General features: G+C 41.1%; 1 protein-coding gene across 1 annotated transcript in view; it reads right to left on the bottom strand.

Annotated features, from left to right (window-relative positions):
- LRP1B (LDL receptor related protein 1B) overlaps positions 1–27030 on the bottom strand; it is a 1757966-nt gene that overhangs the window by 328567 nt on the left and 1402369 nt on the right. Inside the window, exon 44 of the mRNA XM_040358043.1 lies at positions 3276–3468. Within this exon, the coding sequence (XP_040213977.1) occupies positions 3276–3468 (193 nt within the window). The remainder of the gene's footprint in view (positions 1–3275; positions 3469–27030) is intronic.

Below are 27030 nucleotides of genomic sequence, written 5' to 3'. Positions count from 1 at the left end.
AGGCGTAGCGTATCGTAGTTACGTTACGCCGCCGCTACTTTGAGAGGCAAGTGCTGTATTCACAAAGCACTTGCGTCTAAAGTTACGGCGGCGTAGTGTAAATGTGTCGGCGTAAGGGCGCGGAATTCAAATGACAAAGATGTGGGCGTGTTTTATGTTAATTCAACTTGACCCCACGTAAATGAAGGTTTTTTTGAACGGCGCATGCGCCGTCCGTGGGGGTATCCCAGTGCGCATGCTCAAAATCACGTCGCAAATAGTCAATGGTTTCGACCTAATTTATGCAAAGCCCTATTCGCAAACGTTTTACGCAAACAACGTACACGACGGAAAATTCTACGTTGTCCCGACGTCCATACTTAACATTGCGTACGCCTCATAGACCCAGGGGTAACGTTACGCCGAAAAAAGATTTACGTAGACGACATAAAAAAATGTGCCGGTCCGACGTACGTTCTGAGAATCGGTGTATCTAGCTAATTTGCATACTCTACGTGGAAATCAACAGAAGCGTCACCTAGCGGCCAGCGTAAATATGCACCTAAGATCCGACGGCGTACTAAGTAGTACGTCAGTCGGATCTAGCCTCCATTCAGGCGTATCTTGTTTTGTGGATACAAAACAAAGATACGCCGGAGCATCCTAGAAGTTACGTGGCGTATCAATAGATACGCCAACGTAACTTCTTTGTGGATCTGGCCCATATACTGCAACTGGTCTATTGGACATGGTCTATGGGACTTGTCTTAAAGTGTAACTCTGGATAAAACCTTCTATTCAATTTTTGGATAGAGTAAAAGATTTAAACCCTCTTTCAATTATTTATAGGTGTCTGTGCCCCCATTGGGGAGATTCACCCATCTATTTGTGCTGTTGACAATTGTCACTAATAAAATAAAGGGGACATCTAAAATGTTTGAGTTGTCCTCAGAACAAGAGGTAGATGGAATTCTTTCCATGGGGACACCTGTTTTTGGGACAACCTATCAGCTCCTCTCCCACAGTTTTTACCTTTTGTATTACATAACACTCTTTTTAGATTGTAATCTTTAAAGAGCAGGGCCCTCTAATTCCTCCTGTATTGAATTGGATTGTAACTGACCTGTCTGCCCTCATCTTGTAAAGCGCTGCACAAACTGTTGGCACTATATAACTCCTGTATAATAATAATAACTGTCTAAGAGGGGAATTGCTCACATTGGGAGATTTCCTCTGGCTCTCTGCTGCTTCTCTAGGACAGGAAGTGAAGGGAATTTTCCTCAATAGTATACAAACAAAAATCCAAAATTAATACATCCTTTCTTTACATACACTTTAGGTTTTCTAAAGATGATTTACCCACATTGCAATGCATAATATTTATTTTATTTTTTTCCTTAATACATTTTTATTGGAGAATAGAAAAAAAAAACATAAGTATAGTATGATATAACTCAACATAAAAGAAGGAATAAAAATAATAATAAAAAAAAGGGTTAATAATGTATACATTAATGCAAACAATGTTAGGAATCTGTAATTTATGAATACAATGCTTTACATCATAGTAAAATAAATACCACAGTAAATACATTTTTATGTTACACACGTTAGGGTATTTTATCTCGAGTATGGCATATCTTGTGATTGTTAAGTATGTATATTAGAAATTTATAATTGATTGTGTTTGAAAATGAAGTCATATAATTAACAGATTTATCTAGATGATCAGATAAGTGGGTTGGTAATAATACTTCTTAGTGAATAGCTAAGTTTCGTATCTTACAAGAATATGTTTGTACATTGATATAATCATGTCTCTATTAGTTTTTTGTATTCCTCAGGAGAGGTAAAGAGATACCAGGATCTCCATAGTTTATGAAATTGTGAGTTAGTTTATTTTTTCATTGCTATTGTTTCTTCCATATCGTAGCATAATGTTAACTGCAAAATCAGCAGATGAACTAAATCAGGTTATTATGCTTTTTTTTTTTTAAGTTTAGTGCTTCTCCTGGGCTGTGGCTCCTAGCTCTGGAAGGCATCACATAAAGAGGCTGTCCTCTGGATTATTCAGGGAGCATTCACACAACTAGGTTTTAAAAAAATATTCTTTGTTTTCTCAGCACACACAAAAAAAAACATAGGTCATATTCGGTCTAGTAAGCACGCTGACTAAAGGCATGGCCAAGGACAGCCAAGTACTTAATATTAACAAGCAGTAAGCAAGCTTTTAAACAAGCCATCATTGACCACAGTAGATGCAGTCACTGTGGAGCAATTCATCCTGAAGTTAGCAAGCAGGCAGTAAAGATGCTGCTGGGAGGGGGGAATAGAATTTGTTTATTTGCTGAAAGTGAAAATGCTTCTGCTACAAACGTGAGGATGAATTACTCCAGGGTGCCTGCAGCTACAGTGATAAGAAATAAAGGAGCTTGTTTTAAAGCTTATTTACTGTTTGTTGAGCATATGGCAATGTTTTGATGTCTAAAGCATGGCCACTGTGGCACAGTGGCCATGCTTTAGACATCAAAACATTGCCATAAGCCATAAGCTGCTAAAAGACATTGGAACCTCTACTGGTAATTACGTGGGCTACTGATAGGTAGTATTGGGATATTTCAAGCTGAGAATTTGGAAAAGCATTGCAAAGTGTCTGGCTTCTGAAGGCCAGTAACCCAATTCTGTTTTATTGCCCTAGGTCTAATTTATTTCCCAAGCTGAGTATTATTCATCAGAACTTTCTCAAGCTGTTATTTTCCTATATAACATTCTATTTAAATGCACATAGCGAGCTGTCACAAGTCACATAATAGAATTTCTTGTATGTAGTTACCCAAATCTAAATCTTTAAACATCTACCTGAATTAGGAGCTGACAGTTTTCAGATAAGTCACTAAGTATTCTGGCATAACTCTAGCAGAAGTTTTACATTTACTTTGCATGGATTGAAGGGGTGTATTTTCCTTTATATTTTCATGGAATGTCTACATTTTATGTCTCATTGCCAGCCAGGGAAAATGAGGTGACACATTTACTAGTAGGCGTATTACAACATCATTTACTGAATTCTGGGAGTCATCTCAGGAGCTTGGCAATTCAATCTTTCCGTGTTACTAAGCAGGATGGTATCCATGCTGAAGCAACTAAGGCACACAGCATTCTGCACACTAAATACATAATAAATGAGCTGAATCATTTTTTACTTTGAAATAATATCTCTGCTATTATAGCTGAATTCCAGCCTTCCAGATTATAAATATATTGTACAAGTGACAAGAAACGTTGTTTTTACTTACAGCTGTTGGTGTCATTGGCCACTGCAATAATCCCCATTGGCTGATGAGGGATGTCTGAACGTAGAACCTTGGTCTCCCCACCGGTGTACTTGTTGGATCGGAGTATGGCTCTTCTCACCCAGTCTGACCAAAATATATAATTATCGTAGATTGCCATGCTTAGGAATGTTCCTGGTCCTGATCTGACAATGACCTGCACACAACATAGTTTAGCATTATCTAACACTGCAATATAAAGCACATTACAAATAAGGAGATCCTATAGCATCATGATGAACAAAAAAAAATAGGTTTCTTTAAAGAACTTGGTCTGGGCTTAAAAGACAGACTGTTCCTTAAAGTGTTATTTCAGATTTGCAAGGTTGCTAGAAAGTTATATCGCAAGTTGGCTACCTAAAATGGACCTGAACTCAAAAAGTGAAGATTTGCTTTCTTAAATTAAACACCTAAAAGTGTTAACTGTGCCTGAGTAGTATTCAGTGAAAGATTTACCCTTTGTCCTGAATTCCTCTTAAAAAATAACAGTGTGCTTCCTGTTACTGGGCGCTCCTACAGTACCTGACCGCGATATTGTACACAATCATCAGGCAGCGTGACATTGGCTGCCCCGCGACCCCTGTCGCGGGAGCCAGCTCCGAGCTCTGTCGCTCCACCCGCTCGCCGCCCGCAATACATTCCTATGGATGCGCTGCATCTCGTGGGGGAGGTGAGCGCGAGAAGCACAGCCTCACAGCGGCATTATCCAGCGCGATCCCATCACGCTGGATATACAAAATCGGAGGCACCCACTGTATGTCTTGAGCCTCAAAGCTTTGCATCTGTTGTGTGAGATCATCTAGTGGGTCTCGAAACTATGGCCCTCCAGTTGTTCAGGAACTTCAATTCCCATCATGCCTAGTCAAGTCTGTGAATGTCAGAGTTTTTCAATGCCTCATGGGACGTGTAGTTCCGCAACAGCTGGAGGGCCGTAGTCTGGAGATACCTGATCTATGGCACTGCAGACTCTAACTGGAAGTTTTAAAAAATGTAATTTGAGATTTGCAGCTGTTACTAGTCTGTGGCTCAATGTTCTTCTTGCTGAAAAATAAGTTTTACCTGAAGACTTGCAGTGAAATGCTGTCCCTGCTTTTTCTTAATTCACTCTATGGATTTGTGTTTTCCCCACCTCTCCTGTTGCTTTGGGACCTTTGCTTAAATTTATTTATTAAAATTATTATTAAAAACATTTTTTTTATACTTACCTGCTCTTTGCAAAGTTTTTGCACAGAGCAGCCCCAATCCTCCTCTTTTTGGGCGGGTCCCCCGTCGGCGATCCTGGCTCCTCCTTTTCTGCAATTTCCCCATAGCAAAAAGACACACAGAACAGGACTTGGCCCTGCCTCCGCTCCCCCATACTGATTATGATTGACTGCTGTTGGCTCCCGCTGCTGTCTCTCCCATGAGACCCACGAGAGCAGCCGCTCACTTTCACATCGCTAAATCAAGATCGGGCTCGTTTAAGTATTAGGGGGCACTGTGGTGGAAGCTGCATATTGAAGGTTTTTTTTACCTTGATGCATAAAATGCATGAAAGTAAAAAAAAAACATAAACCTTTTGAACCACATTAAGTCACTTAAATTTCACCTTCCCAACTGACTCCTATGCATTTTTCCTGAACTGTTTCTGACACCTATTTTTGACAAAGTTTCAGGAAATGATCTCCAATTGTCGGGAAATGTCTCAGTGATATCTCATGCTGCGTACACATGACTGTTTTTCATGTAAAAAAATGAAAAAAACTATGTTTTCTCAACGTGATTCTTGTCAAACCTGCCTTGCATACTCACAATCATGAAAAAAAAAAGGTTGAGCAAAGCGTGGTGACGTACAACACGTACGACAGCACTATAAAGGGGAAGTTCCATTCGATTGGCGACACCCTTTGGGCTGAATATGCAAATATACCTTCTCAAAACCTGCTTCTGAGCATGTGCAGTTTTTTTCCCATCGTTAAAGCGTACACACGACAGTTTTTCAAGTGAAAAACGACGACGTGAAAAATGACGAGAAAAAATATAGCACGTTCTAAATTTTTAATGCCCATTTTTCACGTCGAGAAAAATGCTCTGGAGCCTAAACACGATCGTTTTTAAAGCGGGGGTTCACCCTAAAAAAAAATTCTAACATTACAATGAGCTGACCTGTGACACGGACATCATGCTGGTCTTTTTTTTTTTCGTACATACCGTTTTATCTGTATTTTCTCCCCGGATTTCCCGCGGGAGTGGGCGTTCCTACTCACAGGGTAAGTGATTGACGTTCTTCCGACCGGCGCATACAGCGCGTCACGACTTGCCAAAAGAAACCGAACGTCGGGTCGGCTCTATATGGCGCCTGTGCACCGACGTTCGGCTTCTTTCAGGAAGTCGTGACGCGCTGTATGCGCCGGTCGGAAGAACGTCAATCCCTTACCCTGTGAATAGGAACGCCCACTCCCGCGGGGAATCCAGGGAGAAAATACAGATAAAATGGTATGTACGAAAAAAAGACCAGCATGATGTCCGTGTCCGTGTCCGTGTCACAGGTCAGCTCATTGTAATGTTAGAATTTTTTTTTAGGGTGAACACCCGCTTTAATGACCAATTTAAAAAAAAATATTTTCCCGGCTTAAAAAACGGTCGTTTGTACGTGGCATAAGAATCAGCAAATCTTTGGTGTTGTTGGGGGTAAAATCTCTTTATTCAATTGTGGCCATTTGTAGAGTCAATAAACAAGATATTATCAAACAGGCATGGGATGCTTTGGGGGACATGTACCAATCCCAAAATTATTATTTTAACACAGAATTGTCAACTCTCCCTTAAAGCTTTAGCACAGACAGATAATACGGCAGCAGTGAGCCCTTCCTTTTATAACAAGGGGACAGGTTTACCAATTCCTTCGTGTTTTTGGCTCTTGTGACTCAATTACCAGAACAAAAGGCTATGCACAGAATTATAGGTTGTTCCTTATATCTGGTGGTGAACCTGCAAACTTTTGACCGAACCCGAACCTCATCCCTAGTAATATCCCTCTTGTAATTTTTAATCCTTTTGAATAGCAACTTTAGCTCACACATGGCTGTCAAAACCTGCGTGTAAGATCAAACATTCTTTAAATATTTTAACAGCAAGGTGAACTGCAAGCGAACACAATTTGCATGAAAAACCAATTTTTCCCATTTGCATAAGTAATGCTTAAGGATTTGCTAACTAATTAATTTATCATGTGTATGGGAAAACAATTCTTTGAAGTACAGGCAATATTATTTGCCTTGTTTGTAAATTCAGAGCTGGGGGTATTGATTTTAGGAATTAGTTATTAAAGAGGAGTTCCACCCAAATTTGGAACTTCCTTTTATCCCACTCCTCTCCCCCTTACATGCCACATTTGGCATGTAATTTTTTTGGAGGGGGAGTGGGGGCTTCAGGAAGAGTGGGACTTCCTGTCCCACTTCCTCCTTCCTGTAGGCGACTAAGCTTAATCGCCTTCAGGAAGGGGCTGCTGTAGGCGATCGCCTAGGACACGTCACAGGTCCTAGGCGATCTCCTGGCCAATTACACGGCGCGGCGCTGGGCCACGCCGCTCACGCATGCACAGTGCCGCTCGCGCATGTGCAGTGGGTGCCCGGCCGTGAAGCCGAAAGCTGTCACGGCCGGGTGCCCACACTGAGAATGAAGACGCCGGCCGGGGAGGGGGGGTGAGGAGCGGAGCCCCGGCCGGCACGTCGCTGGAGCGCTGGAGCAGGTAAGTGTCTGTTTATTAAAAGCCAGCAGCTACACTTTTTGTTGCTGCTGACTTTTAATAAACATACAAATGGCTGGAACTCCCCTTTAAGCTTTACAATCTCACTGTGCACCAGTTCCCTTTTCTTCCACTAGGACAGGACATACTGGGAGCTTATGAGAAATGTGTAGAATGGACACTTACAGAAAACATTTGCTGAAAGTTATGTCTTCAAATGTTCTTCTCTTGTGAAAAAACGTTGCACATTTACTTGTAGAAAATATAGAGGGGCTTATACAGCATATTAAAGCTAAATGTACCTATTAAAGCCCAACTTCAGCCAATAACCTTTTTATAGGGTGGGAAAAGATTAAAAAAAATGTCTGGTTTTTGCCCTCATCCATGTTCCTTCCATCCATCCCTTTCTGACATTTGAGTTCAGTCCAGACCCTAGTCTTTTGTTTTCTCCATCTTTAAAGAAGGGGAACCTTATCTTGTCTTTTTGATTAAAAATACAATTTAATTCTGGCCTTCCACAAGTAGAGTTGAGTTTCTATCGTTTATTATTCTTCCATATATCCATAATGAGAAATAACTCCCTCTTTGCTTTGGGACTTTCTAGGCAATCATTCAATTGTGTTCCACAAAAAAAATCTTTATTGCTACAAACAAGCATTAAAGTGGAGTTTCACCCATAAATATAACATTACATCAGTAGTTTTAAAAAAATGTCATTAGTCCTTTAAGACATTTTTTTTTTTTTAGATGCCTTCAAAGTGTTGTTGCTAGGCAGAATAGTTAATCTTTCCTCTTCCTGCACCTAGGTGCTTAAGCTTCCTAACCTACACCGCACAGACTCCTGGGAATGTAGTGGGTGTAACTTTCCAGGAGTCTGTGCACTCCCCAGTCTCGAAGAATCATGTGACTTGGACAGTACAGGTGCTGAAACCTGATCTGAAACCTATTACACTGCTTGTGCTGCACTGAGCATGTGCAAGATCTGTAAGGCTGAAATCCAGGAAGTCATACAGTCTGGCTTCATGATGCCCACACTTAAGATGGCCCCAGTCAATTTCTATTTTATAAAGTGTCTAAATGCTGTAACAACCTAACAAAACGGACCTTAGTTTACAGACTAACTTTACTAGAATACATTAAGCTTGTGTATTACAGGGGTATTTAAATTTAAAACGTGAAATTGTGGCCGGAACTCCGCTTTAAAATAATAAAAAAAGTAGAAGTTTGACTGTTGTTATATATACACATGGCATCATGGAGGCCAAGGAACACACCAGACAGGTAAATGATAGGGTTGTGGAGAAGTTTAAAGCAGGGTTAGGTTGTAAAAAAATATCCCAAGCTTTGAACATCTCACGGAGCACTGTTCAATCCATCACCCCAAAATAGAAAGAGTATGGCACAACTGAAAACCTACCAATACATGGCCGTCCACCTAAACTGACAGGTCAGGCAAGGAGAAGATTCATCAGAGAAGCAGCCAAGAGGTCCATGGTAACTCTGGAGGAGCTGCAGAGATCCACAGCTCAGGTGGGAGAATCTGTCCACATGACAACTATTAGTTGTTCCCTCCACAAATCTGGCCTTTATGGAAGAGTGGCAAGAAGAAAGTCATTGTTGAAAAAAAGCCATAAGAAGTCCTGTTTGCAGTTTGTTAGAAGCCATGTGTGGGACATGGCAAATGCTGAAGAAGGTGCTCTGGTCAGATGAGACCAAAATGTAACTTTTTGGCCTAAAAGCAAAACACTATGGGGGTTATTTACGAAAGGCAAATCCACTTTGCACTACAAGTGCACTGCAAGTGCATTTGAAAGTGCAGTCGCTGTAGATCTGAGCGGAAGATCTGAAATGAGGGGAAGCTCTGCTGTTTTTATCATCCAAGCCTTGCGGCTTCACTTCCTGGTTCCCTACTGCGCATGTGCGACTCGTGCTGTGCAATGCCATTGGTCCCTGCTGTTTTCTGGAACATGTGTGTCTCCCAGAAGACAGCGAGGGGGGGGGGGGAGGTGCCAGAAGTAGCGTAGATTCCCGTGGGTATCTATGCCCAGAAGTGGGAGCAAATACCTGTATTACACAGGTATCTGCTCCCTCCTTCCCCCTGAAAGGTGATAATGTGACACCGGAGGCAGGGAGGGTTCCAAAAAGCGGAAGTTCCATTTTTGGGTAGAACTTCACAACCCGGAGTTGTGCTTTTAGGATGTTGGGTTTAGAAAGAGCTTTTGAAAAAAAAAGTATATTGTGGTCTGTGGTCCCTCTTGGTGAGAGGGGTAAAAGTTCTCCCATCAGTGAATACAAATAACGCGGTACATAAACCTGAGGTTGTAACTCTTCCCCCACTCTAAAAAAAAATAAAAAATAATGATGAAGTAAGTTTTGTTGCCAAATTTAAACTTTAAATACATTCCAGTTCTCATTATTCTAGCAATGGAAAGGCATTGATTGCTTGCTATAGACAACAGACACCTTTTGCATCCAAGCACCAATCAGATCTTGTAATATTTTTTTTACCTACAGCGGCCTTCAACTTTTAAATGATGCACTTCATTATTTACTTCTTACCCAAACACATAAAACTGTGATTTAACCAGCGCAAACTACTTTCACAACACTTCTTGAATTCAAGTTTAGCATTTTTATTAAAGCACAGTGCGATCACTGAAGCAGAATGTCTCGAAATTACTGGAGGTCAAAATCCAGATAACGCTTTTAGCATGTGAAAAGGAGTTTCTTTAACCAAATAAAGTACAGAGTTGTCTAGTACCCATCCGAGGCAAAATACATATTTTATACAGAAATAACTGTGAAACTCTAACGCACAGCACACTGTATAATAAGGGGCTCCTATTAGCATTCATCAAAACACACTTAGGTTCACTTTTTGCAAACCTACATTTATGAAGAAAAAAAAAAGACCAATATATTTCATTTATGAAATGAAAGTTTCTCTGCCAAATTTAGTTAAATGTCTGAGGCCTCGTACACACGACCGTTCTCCTTGACAGAATCCATCAAGAAACTTGGTGGCAGAGCTTTTTTGCCAAGGAAACCGGTTGTGTGTACGTTTTTCACAGAGGAAACTGTCGAGGAGCTCGACGAGGAAAATGGAGAACAGGAGTCTCAATTTCCTCGTCGTGTTCCTCGCTTTCGACAAGAAACCGAGAGACAGGAGCGCACCTTCGGTAAAAGTAGAGTTTGTAAGGGAGATAACACATTCGTCACGCTGTAACAGTCTGAAAAGTGCAAATCGCCTCTTACCAAACTTTTACTTAACACGCAGTAACATGAGATTAGCAAAAGCAGCCCCAAGGGCTGTGCCAGTGGAATCGAACTTCCCCTGCCGTTGTACGTGTTGTACGTCATCGCGTTTGAGAACGAGGAGATTTGGTCTCGACAGTGTGTACGCAAAGCAAGCTTGTCAAGATTCTCGACAAGCCTAACAAGGAACTCATCGAGGAAAACGGTGTGTCTTTTCCGACGAGTTCCTCGGTCGTGTGTATGAGGCCTGACTAAACAAACTTCACAGAGGTTTAAATGGGGTGACTGATGAGCGAAGAATGAAGTGCAAATGCATTAGAAAAGAGTCCATTTACTGAAATACATGATGGCACATGCTTCAAGAGTTCATGCTCTTCTCTGGCGAATAATTTTGACCACCTGATGCCGGGTACACACGATCGGACATTCCGACAACAAAACCGTGGATTTTGGCTCAAACTTGTCTTGCATACACACGGTCACACAAACATTGTCGGAAATTCAAGAACGTCAAAAACGCAGTGACGTACAACACTACGACGAGCCGAGAAAAATGAGGTTCAATAGGCAGTGAGGTTCTTCTGCTTGATTCCGAGCATGCGTGGATTTTTGTGCATCAGAATTGCATACACACAATCGGAATTTCCGAGAAGAACTTTTGTTGTCGGAAAAATTGAAAACCAGCTCTCAAACATTTGTTGTCAGAAATTCCGACAGAAAATATCCGATGGAGCATACATACGGTCGAAATATCCGACCAAAAGCTCACATCGAACATTTGTTGTCGGAAATTCCGATCATGTGTATGCGCCATTAGAGTCAGACTCTTGAATTAATTGTTAGCCTCTTAGATAAAAAATACATCATAAAGTTAAAGTGGAGGTTCACCCAAAAACTCAATTTTTAACATTAGATTGAGGCTCATTTTGGGAAGCAGAATCGGGTGTTTTTTTTTTTTAAATCGAAGCGGTACTTACCATTTTAGAGAGCGATCTTCTCCGCAGTTTCTGGGTATGGGCTGCGGGACTGGGCGTTCCTATTTGATTGACAGGCTTGCGACGGTCGCATACAATGCGTCACGATTTTCCGAAAGTAGCCGAACGTCGGTGCGCAGGCGCCGTATAGAGCCGCACCGACGTTCGGCTTCTTTCGGCTACTCGTGACGCGATGTATGCGACCGTCGGAAGCCTGTCGGAAGCCTGTGAATCAAATAGGAACGCCCAGTCCCGAAGACCATACCCGGAAGCGGCGGAGAAGATCTATCTCTAAAATGGTAAGTACTGCTTCGATTTAAAAAAAACCACTCGATTCTGCTTCACAAAATGACCATCAATCTAATGTTAAAAATTGTTTTTCGGGTGAACTCCCGCTTTAAAAATAGTACCATCATCCAAAACTTAATTAGATAGAGAGAGGGCTTAAGGTACCCCAAGACCCAAAAGACCACAGAGAGGGAAGAACGGGCAAGTGGACTATTCCGGTACAAAGTACCGTAAGTAGATAAATTCAAAAAGAATAAGTATATAAAAAAATTGGATAAATGTATTAACATAATATCCAAAAGTAATAAAAAAAAACATCAAACATCACAAACAGAGTAATTTTTGACCAACAGGAAACCTGATGCCGCGTACACACGATCGGACATTCCGACAACAAAAGCGTGGATTTTGGCTCAAACTTTGTCGGAAATTCCAATCGTGTGTATGCGGCATTAGAGTCAGACTCTTGCTGAGACTGTGATTCCTAACTCAAGTTCAGATTGAAAATATTTCAGCTATAGGACACCGAACAGAACCAGAGACTAACATAGGGGGCCAGATCAACAGAGCAAGTACGCCGGCGTATCTACTGATACGCCGACATACTTTCAGATTTCCCGCGTCGTATCTTTAGTTTGAATCCTCAAACCAAGATATGACGGCATCTGGGTAAGATCCGACAAACGTACGGCTTCGTACGCCTTCGGATCTTAGATGCAATATGGCCGTCGTTCCCGCTTCGAAATTTGAATTTTTTGCGAAAGTCATCCGTGAATAGGGATGGACGTAACTCACGTCTAAGTTCAAAAAATGATGTTGTTGCGACGTCATTTCGCGCAAAGCACGGCGGGAAATTTCTGGACGACGCATGCGCAGTTCATTCGGTGTGGGGACGCGCTTCATTTAAATGAAACCCGCCCCCCCGAAGTCGCAAGGCTTCACTTCCCGATTCCCTTACAGAAGATGGCGGCATCAGCACTCGAGAGCAGAGGGACAAATTGGCTTTGTGACACGACATAGCGGGCACCCTGGGCAGGTAAGTGTCCGTATATTAAAATTTAGCAGCTACAGTATTTGTAGCTACTGACTTTTAATATATATTTTTTCCGGCGGAACTCCGCTTTAAGGTAAAAAAAGCCTTTAGAATCTATTTAAGTGGAAGATGCAGCTTCAGAATTGTCTCAGACAAATATGAATTATATAGGAATTGCCCCCAATTATATAGTCAGCATTTTAGACCTGGAAGGTATAAAATACAGTTTGTTGTTTTTCTTATTAACATGATTTTAATGTTAAGGCAGCCAATTAACCTGAATAGGCTGTCAACGCATGGCAATGCACCTAAGAAGCCACTTAAGCCTCGTTCACACGATAGGTTAACCAGAGGATAACGGTTTGAAGAACCGTTGTCACAGGTTAACCGAGGAAGCTGACTGATGGTCCGTCGTGCCTACACACTATAGGGTAAATAACCGATCGTGTCAGAACGCAGTGACGTAAAAGAACACAACGACGTGCTGAAAAAAACGAAGTTCAATGCTTCCAAGCATGCGTCGACTTGATTCTGAGCATGCGTGGATTTTTAACCGATGGTTGTGCCTACTAACGATTGGGTTTGACCTATCGGTTACCAATCCATAGGTTAATTTTAAAGCAAGTTGGCTTTTTTTAGACCGTTGTCCTCTGGTTAACCTATTGTGTGTATGCGGCTTAACACTACACAAAGCATATGAAGCAAAACTGAATGTTGTCAGGCTATATTCTCCCTAATTCTCCCTAAAACATGTGCATTGGGAAAACACTGCATTATGAACACTAGATGGAGTTAAGGAGCATACTTGTTTCCTATGATAGTCAGTGCCATCTAGTAGCTATAATGCATTTTGTTTCTGCATTTACGTATTCAAACTGCAGAGAATATAGTCTGGGAACATAGATTCTGTCCCATTTGCACAGAACAAATTAACATGCTGCTTCAATGAATGAACAGCTATGCAGATTTTTTTTTATAGGTGCCCCTAAAGTACTTGCTTCCTTGACTTGCACTAAATGTTCCTCTTCAAGCTCCTTTTAAAATGTCCCCCTCACAAACACTTGAAGATTTGCTATGTTGAAATGCATACAGAATACAGAATTAAGTTTATTATAGTGTGCGACTGAGGCAGTGGACGATTCCCAGGTTCTCGACATTAGACAGGTATATATTTATCCTATGAAGATATTATTCGGTTTAATTTAAGTTGAGTCGTGAATCTTCAGCATGTTTTTGCCTGCCATATGGCAGAACAAAAAGGCGTTATGACAGTGCTCTAGCAATGATATTCCCTAACACAATATTATGTATCTAGAAAATGTGTCAATCTGGCTTCATATTACTATTACTGGAGCCAACAATTACACCTCACAGTCTCTTCTAATAGAAAACTCCCCGCAGGTCTAAAAATGAATAGATAAATTAAATAAAATGTTCATTTAAAAAAATAAGTATTTTGTTTTAAATAACTAACATACAGTTGTGCTCAAAAGTTTGTATACCCTGGCAGAAATTCTGAAATGTTGGCATTAACCAATTGGCGACCGCCCATATACGTCGGCAGAATGGCACGGGCAGGCAAATGGGCCTACCTGTACGTCCCTTTACATTTGCCACCTAGCGGGCACGCCGCGTGCCTCGTGAGTGTGCCCATGGCTCCTGGGAACTCAATGTTCACGGGCGGCCCGCGATTTCGGTTGGCAAAGGCAGAACAGGGGGATGCCTTTGTAAACAAGGTATTTCTCTGTTCTGTCTAGTGACATGTCAGCGATCTACTGCTCCCTGTGATCAGGAGCAGTGATCGCTGATGTGTCACTGGTAGCCCAGTCCCTCACAGTTAGAATCACTCCTTAGGACACACTTAACCCCTTCATCGCCCCCTAGTGGTTAGCCCCATTCACTACCAGTGTCATTTACACAGTAATTAGTGCATTTTTATAGCACTGATTACTGTATAAATGACAGTGGTCTCAAAATAGTGTCAAAGAGTCCAATGTATCCACCGTAAAGTCACAATAAAAATTGCAGATTGCCGCTAATACTAGTAAATAAAAAAAAGAATAATAAAAATGCCATAAACTATCCCCTATTTTGTAGACACTATAATCTTTTGCGCAAACCAATCAATATACGATTATTGCGATTTTTTTTAACAAAAATAAGTAGAAGAATACGTATCGGTCTAAACTGAGGAAAACAAAAAAAATTGGGGATATTTATTATAACAAAAAGTAAAAAATATTGTGTTTTTTTCAAATTTGTCACTCTTTTTTTATAACGCAAAAAATAAAAATAGCAGATATGATCAAATAATACCAAAATAAAGCTCTATTTGTGGGGAAAAAAGGGCGTTGTTATTTTGAGTACCATGTCGCATGACCGCGCAATTGTCAGTTAAAGCAACGCAGCGCCGAATCGCAAAAAATGGCCCGGTCATTTAGCAGCCAGTTCTTCCAGGACTGAAGTGGTTAATATTGAAAATCATGCCAAAAACTGTCTTTTATTTAAGGATCGCAATTAGACATGTGCGTTCCCGTTCATAACAAATGGATTTTCGTACAATTTTTTTAGTATTCGTACATTTGGATCAAATCGAACATCCGAAAAGCTGAAAGAACCAAAGTGCGAAAATTACGGAATTACGAATAAGCGAAAATACGAACGTATGATTGGACAATCTTACTAAAATACGAAACACTGAAAAAGCAAATAAGCAAAACGAAAATGCCATCTATAATGAACGATTTGCATTCAGTATTTGATATCCTTTGTCTGTTCGTATATTTTAATTCGTATGTTCGTATTTTCATTTGTGTGTTTTGTAAATCCGTTTCTTTGTCTGTTCGTAAATTTGTGTACTTGTATCGTTCTTTCGAATGGGCACTGGGCAGTGTAATTAGTGAGTGATTACTTAATATCTTAGCCAATCAGCTTATCTCTTTTGTGCTGAGTCACATTGTACAGTGTAAAGCCTCGTACACATGATCGGACTTCAAACAAACTTTTCCGTGGATTTTTTTCTGAAGGGAGTTGGCCAGACTTTTGAAACCGAAAAAGTTTGTCCGATAGAGCGTACACACGGTCGGATTTTTTGGAAAACGCTCATTTTGAAGTTTGTTGGCAAAAAGTCCGACCGTGTGTACGGGGCTTAAGAGAAAGTCTATCTTAATATGGATTAGCCACGCGTTGCTATGTATTTACGAAAGTAAAAAATTATGAATCCATTAAACGAAAATTATTATCTAACAAAATTTCGAATTTCGAATCAACAAAAATAAATTAGACAGAATTACGAATCATTCAGTATAAACGAAAATAAAACTGTTACGAAAATACGAACGGGTCCGAATAGGAAAACTTGAGTCTTACGAAATTATGAATCTTTACGAATCTACAGAACGAGACGAAACGAAACAAAAAAAATACAATTTTTTTTGTTGTGCACATGTCTAATAGCAATCACATGAAGCCATTTATGAAGAGCAGAGACTGTGAGCCAGGCCTTCTCTTCCACATCAGTGCCTGACCTCACGAATGCGCTTCTGGAAGAATGGTCAAACATTCCCCTAAACCTTGTGGACAGCCTTCCCAGAAGAGTTGAAGCTGTTAAAGCTGCAAAAGATGGTCCAACTCAACTCTTCCCATAAGGTATTTTCTCTTTTTGTTTTATTCTGTGTGCTATATTTGTCACTCTGACAGGATGAAGCCTTTTTAAGATGTGCGCTATTATGTTACAAAATTGTAATGTATTTGTTTTATCCCTGATAGTGAGACCTGTTTTTCCTTTTCCAACGATCTCTGAATGTGTCCTGACGATGATAAACAGTGAAACGCGTTTACGCACAGGGGCTCACTCTATATTATGTATTCTATATATGTGTTTTTTAATTCTTCTAAATGTTCTTTATGTACTATGTACTATTTCTAATAAATATTGTATTTTTGTATACTTTTCATTGTTCATTTTGCCTTTAAAGTCCGACCTGTGGGTCACCATATGGTGCCCCCTCCCCTTTTTTCTCTATATTGGGCCAACTCAATATTGAACCCTACGGACTAAGACTGGGATGCCTTTATGCTGCGTACACCCAATCAGAATTTCCGACAGGAAAAGTTTGATGTGAGCTTTTAGTCGGAAATTCAGACCGTGTGTAGGCTCCATTGGACTTTTTCTGTCGGAATTTCCGACAGCAAAAAATTAAGAGCTGGTTCTCAATTTTTCCGACAAGAAAAGTTCTTGTCGGAAATTCAGATCGTTTATATGCAATTCCGACTCGCAAAAAAACATGCATGCTCGGAATCAATTCGATGCATGCTCGGAATCATTGAACTTCATTTTCTCGGCTCGTTTTAGTGTTGTACGTCACCGCGTTCTTGACGGACGAAAGTTCCGAGAACTTTTGTGTGACCGTGTGTATGCAAGACAAGCTTGAGCGGAATTCTGTCGGAAAAAACGGAAAATCAGATCGTGTGTACATGGCATAAAGGCAGGTGTCCCAATATTTTTGACAATATAATAAATATATATATATAGATATATGTATATCTATCTATCTATCTATCTATCTATATATCTATCTATCTATCTATCTATCTATCTATCTATAGATAGATGTGCGTGTTTTTACGATTTGCAGTCTTAAAACCAATGTTTTGCAACCTACTGATGAATTTAGTTTGTGTATGTCAATGTACCAGCAGTACTCAGATATAGAATTTATAATATGTTTGCGCTGTTTCCAGCCCGACCCAGGAGACTGCAGTGATTTTACTTTATATTCAGTGGAACAAGCCACGGTTCCCCTGATATGTTAAATCTCAGATCTACCTGAAGCTAAGAACAGATGTAACTGGGTTATTGAACCAAATATCAAATATATCAGGATGAACAGGCTTTCATTGAAACTGAACAGTTCTAAGAAACTTCATAGCAGTAAAATGTTTCACTAATCCACACTATACATATTGAAGATATACAGTTTATATATAACAAAACACAGCAAAAGCACGAGAGAGATATGGTGAACTGCATGCAGCAATCAACATCTATTTTTTTCAAAGGTAAACACCCAGATAGAACTTTGCTCTTCTCTCTATGGGTTGCTGGATATCTTTTGGGCTGCACATATTTTCTGGAACTCCCTTCATCATGTCAAGGATTCAGCAAGACACTTTACCCATGCCAACTACAGTCCTTATCACATTTTGAATTCTGATAAGCAAGGAAGAACTATTTAGAGAGTCTTTCTCAAGAGCCTATTATCCTCAAAAACCTAAAAGGTGCCTAAAGATGTAAGAGAAGGTTTCTTTCTTATGCAGTCAGGGACTGTTTTGCCTCGAACACACGGCCGGACTTTCCCGAGAATAAAAGTCAGACAGTCTTTTTTTCTTGGAAAGTCCGGCCTTGTGTAGCTTTCATTTGACTTTTTTTTTCCGGAAGTCCGACGGACCTTAGATAGAGAACCTGTTCTCTCTCCAGCATCAGCACATCCTTCCTGAGGACTGGTGCCCAGAACTGGATACTCAAGATGTGGCCGGACCAGAGCCTTGCAAAGTGGGAGAATTATCATTTTACCTCTCGAGTGGATGCCCTTTTTAATGCATGCCAATATTTTGTTGGCTTTGCTTGCGGCAGCCTGGCATTTCATGCCATTGCTGAGCCTGTCATCTCTTAAGAACCCCAGGTCCTTTTCCATCCTAGGTTCCCCCAGAGGCTCCCGTAGTGAGTAACTTGCATTCATATTCTTGGCACCCAAATGCATTACCTTACATTTTTCAACATTAAACTTCATTTGGCTGCCCGATTAATTTGTTCAGATCTTCTTGCAAGGTTTCCACATCCTGCGTAGAAGCTATTCCTCTGCTTAAAGGGGTTGTAAGGGTTTAATATTTTTTTTTTAAATAACAAAATGTCATACTTACATCCACTGTGCAATGTGTTTTGCACAGAGTGGCCCCTCGTCTTTTGGGGTCCCTCGGCGGCTGTCTTGGAGCCTCCCTGCAAGAGCTAACCCTCTTTTGGGAAGCGCTCTCCCAAGGGGGTTAGCTTGCAGGTGTGCTTCCGTGTGATACAGTGGCGGCCATAGCTGCCAAGTGTATCACTCCACCCCGCCCCCTGGCGTGCCACGTCATTGATTTAAGGGGAAAGCAAGCTGGGGTAAAGCATCGTGGGATCATGCCCATGGAGTTTTGTGGCTCAGGTAAGTAAACGGGGGGGGGGGGGGGGGCTGGGAGGCCAGAGAGTGCAAGGTGTTTTTTCACCTTAATGCACACAAAGCTTTACAACCCATTTAAATTTGTATGGTCCGCAAATACTGAGCTGTTTATTCCATATTCTAGATCATTTATGAATAAATTAAACATAATTGGTCCCAGGACAGATCCTTGGGGGATCTGGGAGTTGGCATACTTTTAAAGGGTTCCATGGCCAAATACATGTGCTTTTCATTACAGCCACTTAGAGATGTAGTAAATTAGGAGAGGAGATGATACAAAAGATAGTGGGTTAACATTTGGTCTCCCATGATTTTTTCGCTGCAGCCCAAGATCATGCAGGCTAGATCTGGCCCTGATTAATGCCTATGTTTTTGGAGTGAGATATCCAAAAAGCTTATATAGATGTAATGCTCAGTTGCCCACAGGTATTCGTCAATATAGACTGAGTATAATTTTGGTATAGGAGAGGACAAGCGGGGGAGTTGATTTTCATAGAAGACCTCAGGCTCTTTTATGAACTCACATGGGAAGGATACATGCATAAGTAGTAGGACTGTGATTGTCCTCAACATTTGCATCCTTTTCATTTCTATCTTAGCCTGGTCTTGCCTATATTATATCAATAAAACCTTGTAGAGTCTAATTTGCAAATGTATTGTATGTAGATTTTGTAAAAGGGGAACTTTTTTCTAAGCTCTATTCTATCTTTTCTCTTTAAAATGATTGAAGTTCAGATTAAATTCTAAAGCCTTTCTACATAAGATGCAAGTACTTTAAAAGTAATGCTAGCATTATTATGTACACCCTTGAGTCCTTTTATCCTCACTTTCAAGTACCTATAATGTGTTTAAATAGAAGTGCCCACTGGAGGGAAATAATCACAGTACAATGGAAATGGTTGAGCCTTAACCCAGTTGCTGAATAGAGTGTGTGAAATAAGGAGTACTAGCAGTCTTTGTCCCTGCCAAGCTTCTAATAGGACAAACATTTGTAATGACATTGTATTTTTACAGATGATTGGACTGTGACTGGTGAGTAATAGAGTAAATGCAAAAATCAATCTGACTGATAAGCTTAAATGCATCCAAGCGTCCATACTTTTTCATGCTGTACTGTAGTTTCAAAAGAAGCAAAAATAAAGAGAAGTGATGTGGCATCACCCCCGTAAGTTTACCCTTTCTTTTCTTAGATAAAATAAATAACAAGAATGCAATATTGGATACTTCCTATGTGCACATAAGACTTTGCAAGGTACAAAATATGGGGCTTCCATTTCTACCTTTGCTTCAATATTTAGGTTTTGTTCACTCATGCTTCAGTTTGTATCAGGCCTCGTACACACGACCGAGTTTCTCGGCAAAAACCAGCAAGAAACTTGCTGGGAGATATTTTTTTGCCGAGGAAACCGGTCGTGTGTACATTTTCGTCGAGGAAACTGTCGAGAAACTCAACGAGCCAAAAAGAGAGCATGTTCTCTATTTCCTTGACGGGAATGGAGAAAATTGGCTTGTCGAGTTCCTCGACAGCATAACAAGGAACTCAACGAGGAAAACGGTGTGTTTCGCCCGTCGAGTTTCTCGGTCGTGTGTACGAGGCCTGAGAGTTAGTGCACAGCAAGCTAACAAAGCATTTACATGAACGGGTCTTGCAGATTTGTCCCAGGTTCTATTCCCATGTCTCAAAACACAACGAAGAGTCAGGGAGTCTCTTTTAAAGTGGTATTAAAGGCTTATTTTTTTTAAATAATAAACATGTCAAACTCACCTACTCTGTGCAGTGGTTTTGCACAGAGCTGACCGAATCCTCCTCTTCTCGGGTACCCTTTCAGCATTCCTGGCCCCACCTCCTGCCCCCACAGCAAGCAGCTTGCTGTGGGGGCACCCAAGCAGGCTCGCTCCCAAGCTGCTGCTCCACTTGTGCTTTCACACACAGCTTGCCCCACCCCCTCCCTCTCCACATTGGCTTACTGGTTGTGCACAGCCAATGACGCCAATGAGGAGTGAGAGTCTCTTGTGCACATCTCTAGCTCATGATGGGGCTCAGGTAGGTATTAAGGGGGCTGGAGGCGCTGCTGCACACTAAAGGTTATTTACCTTCATGAAGTGAAAAACTTGAGCCTTTAGAACCACTTTAACCACTTCAGCCCCGGAAGGATTTACCCCCTTCCTGACCAGGCCATTTTTTACAATACGACACTGCATCGCTTTGATGTCCTTTTTTCCCCACAAATAGAGCTTTCTTTTGGTGGTATTTAATCACCTCTGTGGTTTAATTTTTTTGCGCTATAAACAAAAAAAAGAGCAACAATTTTGAAAAAAAATCACAACATTTTGTACTTTTTGATATAATAAATTTCCCCCAAAAAATGTAAAAAAAAATAATTTCTTCATCAGTTTAGGCCGATATGTATTGTTCTACATATTTTTGGTAAAAAAAATCATAATAAGCTTATATTGATTGGTTTGCACAAAAGTTATAGAGTCTAGAAAATAGGAGAACTATTTATGCCATTTTTATTATTATTATTTTTTTACTAGTAATTTACACACACAGATCTCCACTCTTGTTCTGTCGGGAGCGATCACGGGTGCCCTCGGATATCCCGCCCCGCCGGGCACGCGCATCGGCTCCGGGTACACACTGCGGGTGCGTGCCTGCTATAGCGTCTTAAAGAGCCGATTTATAGCTACAGCAATTTGCGCAGCCGTGCCAACCTGTCACAGTATAACTGCGGGGGCTGGTCAGCAAGTGGGCAATGTTTAATGCTCATTGAACTTGGATATGGTACTCAGAGGACTCTCTCTTCTGCCTACTCATTTCAGAGACATCTCACCCTTCTGCAGAGACAACACTTATGGGATTCCCAGCAGGGTGAATCACATTTTGGCAGTATTAGCACAGTCAATCAAGGGGTTAAATGGAAGGCAGTCACTAGGATCTCCACATCCAGGCCTTTACTCACTATGCTTCCAGATACTTGGAGTGGGGCTGTCCAATATTGGCTAAACACTGTACCGACTCTAGGCCAGATCCTCAGTGCACACTTTACTTAGCTGTGAACTGCTTCCAGAAAATTAGGCCCTCAGTGAACTCTCTGGACTCTCTGCAGGCTTTTAGATGGTTTGCTAAGAAGGGAAGCCGCCTTTTCAGGTTGAAATATCATCCTACAGGACAAGACCCCACTGCTCCTGGCCTTAGACAATTTAAGCTCTTTCTAGAAGGAAGTTAAGTAGTGAAGCCTATAGTCAATGAAACCCAGAATGGACTGAAATAATCACATTCTGCTCCACTAGTTAACCACTTAACCCCCGGACCATATTTCTGGTCAAAGAAACGATTCGGCACTGTGTCGCTTTAACTGACAATTGGGCGGTCGTGCGACGTGGCTCCCAAACAAAATTGGTGTCATTTTTTTCCCCACAAATAGAGATTTCTTGGTGGTATTTGATCACCTCTGTGGTTTTAGGTTTTTGCGTTTTAAACAAAAATAGAGCGACAATTTTTAAAAAAATTAATATTTTTTACTTTTTGCTTTAATAAATATCCCCCAAAAATATATAAAAAAACATTTTTTTTCCTCAGTTTAGGCCGATACGTATTCTTCTACATATTTTTCGTAAAAAAATCGCAATAAGCATTTATTGATTGGTTTGCGCAAAAGTTATAGCGTTTACAAAATAGGGAGTATTTTTATGGCATTTTTATTAATATTTTTGTTTTACTAGTAATGGCGGCCATCATCGATTTTTTTTCGGTACTGTGACATTATTGCGGACACTTCGGACACTTTTGACAAATTTTTGGGACCATTAGCATTTTTATAGCGATCAGTGCTATAAAAATGCATTGAATTACTATAAAAATGCCACTGGCAGTGAAGGGGTTAACACTAGGGGGCGGGGAAGGGGTTACGTATGTTCCCTGGGTGTGTTCTAACTGTAGGGGGGGTGGCCTCACTAGGGGAAATGACTGATCTTCTGTTTATACATTGTATGAACAGAAGATCAGCATTTCTCCCCCTGACAGGACCAGGAGCTGTGTGTTTCCCGGTCCCCGCTCTGTAATGAGCAATCGCGTGTGCCCAGCGGCGATCGCGCCCGCCGGGCTCACGCACGGGAGTCTGGGGCGAGCGGGGGGCGCGCGCACCTCCGGCAGGAGGGAACGCGCCCCTAGTGGCCTGCGGGAGAGCCGATGTATAGCTATGGGGCTCTCGCGCAGGGGAGCCGACCGTAAAATGATGGCGGCTGGTCGGCAAGTAGTTAAAGAAGAGCCATCAAAACTGTATGCACTATTTCTCTTCTATGGTTACAGTGAGCTACAATATACAACATAAGCAGTTATTTGCTCATACATGTGACAATCTTGGAAGTGTTCCATCAGCTTCAATTGAAAAAAAATAATTGTACTGAAATAAACAGTGGCAGGAATCTGCCACCCATCATTACAATTGTTTCTGAGTTTCAAGAAATTAAACTGATTCAGAAATGTCTTTTGTCAGTTTCAACTGATCTCCATTGCGAGTTTGCTAAGGATGAAGCGTGTTCTTCCAGCATTGTGTCATTTGGGCATTGGCCTGTGACATTCTGGCTCAGACATCCCATGCAGGAGTTGTGTTCATATGCTGTTGCTCATCAATGCAAAGAGCAGATAATCTTTCCCAATGCTCCCAGTTCTGAGGGCTCATTCCAAATGACCAACACCTAGGCAACACTACGCATCAGGCTGTGGACCATTCAGTTCCATCTGATTGATTTTCTGACTGGATGCTGATTAAAAGCTTGCCTAAAATTTGCCTCATGTGTGGCCAATCGAAGGTCATTCCAGATTTTATTTTTTGTACATCTATGAGCGTCACTTTATAGTACTAGTTATCAAATCAACAAAAGCTCAATATGTAGAAGAGTTTACAAAATGTTAAACAAGGGCTTTAAATGTTAAATACAAAACACATTTTAAACTTCTCATACACATGGAAAATGCTGTCGGACAAAAGACAGAAAAAAAAGAGAAAAGAACAAAAACTCTAATGATATAACTTTGCTGTTAAATATGAAATAAAATATTAAGTTGCACTCGTAAGACAATTTTATACTGCGCCATAAAGTCAGAAATTCCTGAGCAATTATTGCGTTTTAATCAATACGAGTTGGATTATGACTTTGTGGCTCTGTGTTTTACTGTAACGGCAGTCATCTATAAAAGAGGGCCGTAAAGGAAATGGGCCTGAATTTGATGAAAACATTAAACACATGAATAGTCTTGTTAAAGTACAATATTTGCAGATAATATGGATGTAAAAGAAAATCCTGATGCTTTTGTCCTGCTATTAAAATGGTTTGCTAAGATAAAGGACAATTTACAACATGACAGACAATGGATTTTAAAATATTGTTTGCTTCTTAAAGGCAACTGTTATGACAGAGACCAGTTTGTCACTACAAGACTGGGGTCTCTTCAATATTGCCACCCACTGATGACTTAAACATGTGGACGATCCTCCAAAACAGAGTTCAAGCATTTTTGGTGAAGAGTACTGTTAAAGGAGAAGTACAGCCAAAGCTTGTTTGGCTGTACTTCTCTTGTTGATCACAGGAGTGCAGTTCGCTTTCCAATCCTGTGACTCATTTTTAGCTGACAGTGGGCTGAAGCCCGCAGTCAGCTGATGTCACAGAGCCGGTCCGGGCTCAGGAGAGATTGCGACTATATCGTCAGGATCCGCCCACATGCCTGGACCGCCACCCTGCTCAGCCTCTCAGTGAGCCACTGAGATCCTGAGCTGGCCGCTCCCCCCCACAGCCCAGTGCTCCAGTGTAATTATTTTTTTTTTTTTGTCTAGAATGGCAATGGATTAGAAAACCCAGGGGTTGGGTTTGGCCCCTTAGTCCAAGTGAAGGGAACTCTTAAGGTGTCAGCATACCAAGACATTTTGGACAATTTCGTGCTCCCAACTTTGTGGGAACAGTTTGGTAATGGCCCCTTCCTGTTACAACCTAACTGCACACCAGTGCACAAAGCAAGGTCCATAAAGACATGGATGAGTGAGTTTGTGGTGGAGGAATTTGACTGGACTACACCCCGATAGAACACCTCTGGGATGAATTAGAGCGGAGACTGTGAGCAGAGTCTGCTACTGCAAATTTTGGAACTGGTTTCCTGTTTCCTGTTCCAAAGTTCTGGTGCTCAACCTATACTTGGATACGGTTACTTTCAGTTGCCTCATTTTAACTAGACTATTTTTTTTTTATTTCTGATTTCTATCTGACACCAGACCTTACCTTTGTGGTTGTCTGCTGCCAACCCTGACCCCCAACTTGTCCTGTTGGGGAAAGTGTAAAAATAGCACTGGACTCATAAATGGATGTAAATGATCTGGTTTCTGGGCAGGCAACTTCTACGCCCCAGAGGATCTCCACAGTCTCCTTGGCTTGTAGTGTAATGTACCAACAATTTTATTTTTTTCCATTTTCATTTTTTGTTAGATTACTCCATCCTGTCCTGACCTGTTTAAAGTGGACCTTGCACTGTAATGCTCACAATTTTAAAAATATATATACTCAGTTCACAACTGGCTTCCACCTGCATCAACTAGGCAAGGGTGAGGTAACTGAACACAAAGGGGCACCACAAGTCCAAAGGAGAAAGAAGGTTTGCTTTCCAAGGTCCTAGACTATGGAACGCTTTACCAACCAGCATTCGGTTGGAGGAAAACCACCTGGCCTTCAGAAGACAGTTTAAAACTCTGCTCTTTTGATGTCAAGAGACAGGAACAAGCGCCCAGAGGCGATTCAGTTCGCATGTGACGCGCTATATAAGTTTTTCATTCATTCATTCATTCATTCATTTTAATGGAATTTGGGATCCTCAGAATTCCCTCACAGAAAGGACCATGATGTCACCCTCTACTGTGCAGAAGCCATAATATAAAGTGTAATTTTTTTTAAATTTATTTTCTGCAAAGTTATTTTTATTTTATTTTTTATATGAAATGCCAAGGGGGGGTAGATGCTTTAATATGAAAAAACTTGGATTTGGACATGTTCTCTGAAAATATGTATAACTATCTTTTTTGGTCCTGAGCAGTCCAGAGGGTCACATTCTAAGTTAAGGATTGTGCATGAGTCAGTCATCTTGCTCCTTCCTTATTCGCATGAATACTATAAATTTCTAAAGTGATTTGCAGTTTATTATAAGATGTTAAAAGACTAAACACTCTAGTGTCCAACTTCATCAAGCAGTCTATTATATAAAAAGTGCAATAAAGCCAAGCAGGCAATAACATATTTAGTCCAGTCAAAGGTTACAGACCTAGAACTTGGTGAACAAACAGATTCCCTGTGATCAGAGCAGAGACTCAAAAGCTCATTTTTCAGAACAGACATCATTTTTGTTCTTTTTAAATACTTTCACAGTTATAAAATGGTATGGCATGAGGTGTAAAAACAAATCACACTTACATGCACTACACATAAGCAAACAATCAAAAGGCAGAATGTCAAAACCCATTATGCAAACTCCCTTAGAGCTGATTTAGCCCCGTGTTTCATAGTCGGCAAGACAGCTATTCAAAGATTTCTATGTAATTTCAAAGCAACTTGCAGGACATTGTACTCTAAAGCCTTTGACTTGGCACAAGCAGCTTTCTGCTGGGAGAAATGCCAATGGCACAGTTATAGTTTGGTACTGGGGGGAGGTACAGAAATACAATACTACTTTTGTATGTAAAATGCACAAAATAAGTGACTTTACAAAAATCAGGGACTTTACAAAAATCAGCAATCAGCATCTAACTTCAGCTTGTTCAATGAAAGTGTTATGGAACCCAGAACCCTGCATTTACTATCTGTTCTCTCACAGTACACAGAACATGGAAATGCAATTTTTTTAGTAAATACAAACTGCTAAATACCTTTTCTCATCAGCAATATATAGCAGTCTTGTAACTTCTATCAGTGTCTAGCCAAGCACCCGTAATAGCTTGTAGGAGGAGTTGTATGAATGTCCTATGAGACTGCAAGACTGTCAGGAAGGGCATGCCAGCACCCAAAATGGCGGCCATAGAGGTCGAGCTGGGTCTTCAGCTTCCACGGGAGCGCCGTTAGCGCGCGTGCGCGCTCCCGTGCGCGCGCCCGTGCACGCTCCCGTGCGCGCGCCCGTGCGCGCGCGCGTGCACGTGCGTGCGCGTGCACGTGCGGGCGCCGCGGCGTGCACTCTCTGAGTGTTTTTGGC

Source organism: Rana temporaria, chromosome 6 (genome assembly GCF_905171775.1).
Source record: "Rana temporaria chromosome 6, aRanTem1.1, whole genome shotgun sequence".
Taxonomy (NCBI): domain Eukaryota; kingdom Metazoa; phylum Chordata; class Amphibia; order Anura; family Ranidae; genus Rana; species Rana temporaria.
Note: the sequence above shows the minus strand (reverse complement) of the source record. Positions and strands in the feature narration are given on the sequence as shown.